At 60.3% G+C, this 3,979-nt stretch overlaps 1 protein-coding gene across 5 annotated transcripts in view; it reads right to left on the bottom strand.

Annotated features, from left to right (window-relative positions):
- Positions 1-1,069: 1,069 nt before the first annotated feature.
- Positions 1,070-3,979, bottom strand: part of BBC3 (BCL2 binding component 3) — a 9,117-nt gene continuing 6,207 nt past the window's right edge. For all 5 annotated transcript variants that reach the window (XM_027767076.1, XM_027767084.1, XM_027767075.1 and 2 more), the window contains one exon: positions 1,070-2,135. In XM_027767076.1, coding sequence (XP_027622877.1) covers positions 2,019-2,135 — 117 coding nt within the window. In that variant the 3' untranslated portion in view covers positions 1,070-2,018. The remainder of the gene's footprint in view (positions 2,136-3,979) is intronic.

Here is a 3,979-nt window from a genome sequence, read left to right on the forward strand (position 1 = left end):
CGCCCACATGGCCTACCATGGTTGAGTCCGGACCTGGTGGCTTGCTTTCTCACTTTCCCTCTCTCTCTCTAGTCAGATTAAAATAAATGGATGGTGGGACCAGCAGTTAGCGTAATGGCTATGTCGGTGGACTCCCATGTAGTCTACGCAGTTCGAGTCCCATGGATCCAGTGGCTTAAACTCATGCCGGGCGTGTGTGCCTGCGTGCCCAAGATCCCAGAAGAATGGAGGAGAAGGGAATGGGCGTGGCCATCCCCCTGGGGGCGGTGACTTCTCGCTTTCTGTCTGTGTGTCTTTCTGGCAAGTGCACGCACCCTATAGCAAAAACCCTCTCAAAATAAATAAGTAAACAGTAAATGGATGGAGAAAAACATTCGCCTTCGAGCTGCACTTTGGCAGTGGGACGCCAGGAAGGGGCGGAGCTGAACCCGCATCTTGCGCACTGTACTTCCTGCTTCTGAGGGGGGCTGGCGGGAATGGGAGAGGAGGCACTGGGCAGCTGCAGGGCTTCAGGAAGGCAGCCTGCCGGTTGACAGTCACCCAGCAGTGCTGGTGCCGGACACCGTGTGGGGCGAGACACCGTGTGGGGCGAGGCCGGCGCGGAAGCCTCTCTGATGCTGGCGCCAGGTGCGCCTGCAGCTGGAGTGGCAGCCGAAGGCGCGGCGCAGTGCAAGGCCAGGCGTGGCCTGGGCAGGAACAGGTCTGTCTCGTGACTAACACGCCTGAGCGCGAGGCACAGCAATGCTTCTGAACAAGCCATGGACCGGCCAGCCATTCATTCCCTAGCAAGCCCCAGAATGTTCTTTATCCAGGGACAGAGAGGGAGAAACGCCCGAAGCCCCTGCCATCCGTGGAGCTTCGCCTTAGTGGGAAGTGGGCAGGCTGCCCAGACTGGGTGCCAAGCCACCGGGGTGACAGCGCCCGTGCTCCGCAGCCTGCCTCTGGACACAACAGCCGCAATGGGACCGCCCCTCCCACGCCCTCAAACAGGTCACAGCGCCTCTGACCAGACTCCACTCGGCCCACCAGGGCCATACCGCGGGGGAGGCGAGTAGAAAGTGTCCACTGTTCCAATCTGATTTTATTGAAAAGGAAACATACAAAAATCATGTACAAAAAAAATTAACCAAACATGTACAGAAAATTCATTCCGGTATCTACAGCAGCGCATGTACAGTATCTTACAGGCTGGGCCATCCCCCCCCACTCCCAGACTCCTCCCTCTTCTGAGACCCCCCCTCCCTGACTCCCCGTCTTCCCCCCAGCGCTTCGCCCTGGGGACTAAGGCTGGGGCGGCTTCAGCCAAAATCTCCCACCCCCCAAATGAATGCCCGTGGTCACACGTGCTCTCTCTAAACCTATGCAATGGGACTGATGGGGACGGGGGTGGTCACGGGCAGAGCACAGGATTCACAGTCTGGGCCCCCCGGCCACCCCGACATGAAGGTGAGGCAGGCATTCCCACCACCCGCCGCTGGCTCAGGGAAGATGGCTGGGCGCGGGGCTGGGGCAGCCCTCAGACGCACCCCGTTCTCTGGCTCCAGGAGGCTAGTGGTCACGTTTGGCTCATTTGCTCTTCACGGGCCCCCTCCCCAAGAGGAGGGGGGGAAGCACCAGGGGCCTGAGGCCGGGCCCAAAGTGAAGGAGCACTGGGGAGAGGCCCCCAGTGTCACCCCTGCAGCTGGAACAGGCAGCCAGCACCAGCAGCCTTTCCTGAGATGGTGGTGGGCGGCAGAGGCAGGCGGCTCAGTCCCCACCCCCTCGGTCACCGCCGCCTTCGATGCTGAGTCGGTCAGCCTTCCTGCCCCGGCTTTCGGGGGCTCAGGAGCCCACATCTCTGTCAGTGCACCCAGGCTGGGCCAGGGCTGGAGCGGCCGCCCTGGCTGCCCCCGGGACAGGCAGGGCTGGTAGTCCGGTATGCTACATGGTGCAGAAGAAGTTCCCCGCGCTGGCCAGGGCGTCAGGACGGAGGGTCCTGCCCCCCGAGGCCCTGACGTCGGCCGGGCGGGTGCAGGCACCTAATTGGGCTCCATCTCGGGGGCTCTGTGGCCCCTGGGTAAGGGCAGGAGTCCCAGGATAAGATTGTACAGGACCCTCCAGGGCGAGGGGCGGTGCCGTTGCTGCTCTTCTTGTCTCTGGGGAGAGAGAGAGAAGGGGATGTTACCTGGGCCTGTGTGTGGTGACGGGGAAGTGGGAGTCAGGCCAGAGGCAGCGCGGGACAAGGCACAGTCCTAAGAGTGAGCTGTCCCTCATCTACCCTGTCCCAGCTCCTCTGCCTACAAGGGCCACTACAGTCACCTCTCACTACAGACATGAGACCAGGTGGGAGAGGAGGGCCAGGATGGAGCCCTCAGCAGAGCCCAGCCCCAGGCCAGGGGGCACCCAGCAGGGAGCAGTGACTGCCCGCTCAGTTTCCAGGAGGGACAGTCATCGAACCAGAGTCACATCGGGGCTGAGGGATGGGGCTGGACTGCAACCTTCCTGCCCTCCCCAAAGGGTAGCTAGACTAAGAGGAGGTTCAGTTCCAGAACATTCTGTGAGAGAAGTGGAGACAGCTGGCCATCTGTGCTGAGGCTGCAAAGAACTACTTCCAGGTGAGGCCGGGTTCGGGGAGACCCTAGAGAAACCTCTGCCTTCTCCCCCATGGCAGGAAGAAGACCTGGGACCTCCAGACCTCTCAGCTCCCAAATGCGAGGCGATGGGAGTGACAGGAGCTAGATACAAGACAGGATTCCCCGCGTCAAAATGAGAAGCAACTAGGAAACAGCACTGTCCGGCGAGCCGGGCACTGAGCACGGGGTGCCCCCCAAGGCGGCCCCTTCAGATGCAGAGGGGAGGAGACACTTTCGAGGTCAGTCAGTGTCAGGTAAGCCACCTGGCCATGGGCTGCCTGGTCCAGCCCTGCCTCCTCAGCACTCCCCAGGGACTGTCACAGTGGGGAGGTGCCTGTGAAGGGGGCACGTCACATTGGTCCAAGTGAAACACCCTACTAGTGCAGCGGGTGCCACCTAGCCCAGACAGTGCAGCGCACAAGCTGGCCTGGTCTAGCAGGACCCATGGCAGGCAACCCCCAGGTGGCTTGCTCTGGAGACACTTAACATGGGGCACACCTGAACATGGGCGTTGTTTGGAAGAAGCAAAAAGCCAATAAATAAAATGTGAAGATTTGCACGGCAGCACAGTGGCGTAAGCACTGCAGAGGAAGCGGACCCCCGCGGGGTTTTCAGGTTTCAAGTCCCAGCCCCTATGGCTTGAAAAACACACCACTGGTGCCCAGGACCCTGATGGGATGCAGAGTTGTGAGGAAAAAGATTGGGAATGGCCAGGCCTGCTGGGGGAGTGAGGGGTTGTTTTATGTCTGTCTCTTTTGGGTGTGCACACACACCCGCTAGCATTACATAATTTTTTAAAAACTATATATTTTTTTAAAATATCAATCAACGAGAAAAGGAACGATCCACTACGCAGCAGTGAAAATGGGTGAACTCTGCCTCTTTTGGCTATTCGGAGGAAGCTTAAGCACAACATGGAGGGAAAAAAGAAGTTTGGAGGGGAGCACGCCCTCTCATGTTGATCTAACAATGCCGGCAGCCCTACAGCCCTAACCGCAGCGCCTGGGCTGGTGAGGAAGTTGGAGAAGAATCAGCACCTGCTGGGGAATGAGAGGCTCCAACTCGAGAGGTCTCCTTAGGAAGGAGGGAGGGAAAGGGATGGCGAGGGGAAGCAGGAGCTGCACAACATCCGTTCTCTTGTTTTGCTGCTAATAAGCAAGCGATGCGGTGTAATGTGCAGACCGAACGGAGCCGCGGTGGGCGCGCAGTGCTTGTTATGCTCTGCTCGCGGCGGCGGGCGCCAGGCTTTGGTTCTAGAGGCCGCGCGGTGGGGCGCGGGTGTGGGGGGCACTCCCGCGAGGCGGGGCTCCCTGGCCCGGGAGGCTGAGTGGCGCGCTGCGGGCCCGCGCGGGAGGGGAGGCGAGGGA

The sequence above is a fragment of the Tupaia chinensis genome, unplaced genomic scaffold, assembly GCF_000334495.1.
Source record: "Tupaia chinensis unplaced genomic scaffold, TupChi_1.0 Scaffold000067_1, whole genome shotgun sequence".
NCBI classification, from domain to species: domain Eukaryota; kingdom Metazoa; phylum Chordata; class Mammalia; order Scandentia; family Tupaiidae; genus Tupaia; species Tupaia belangeri.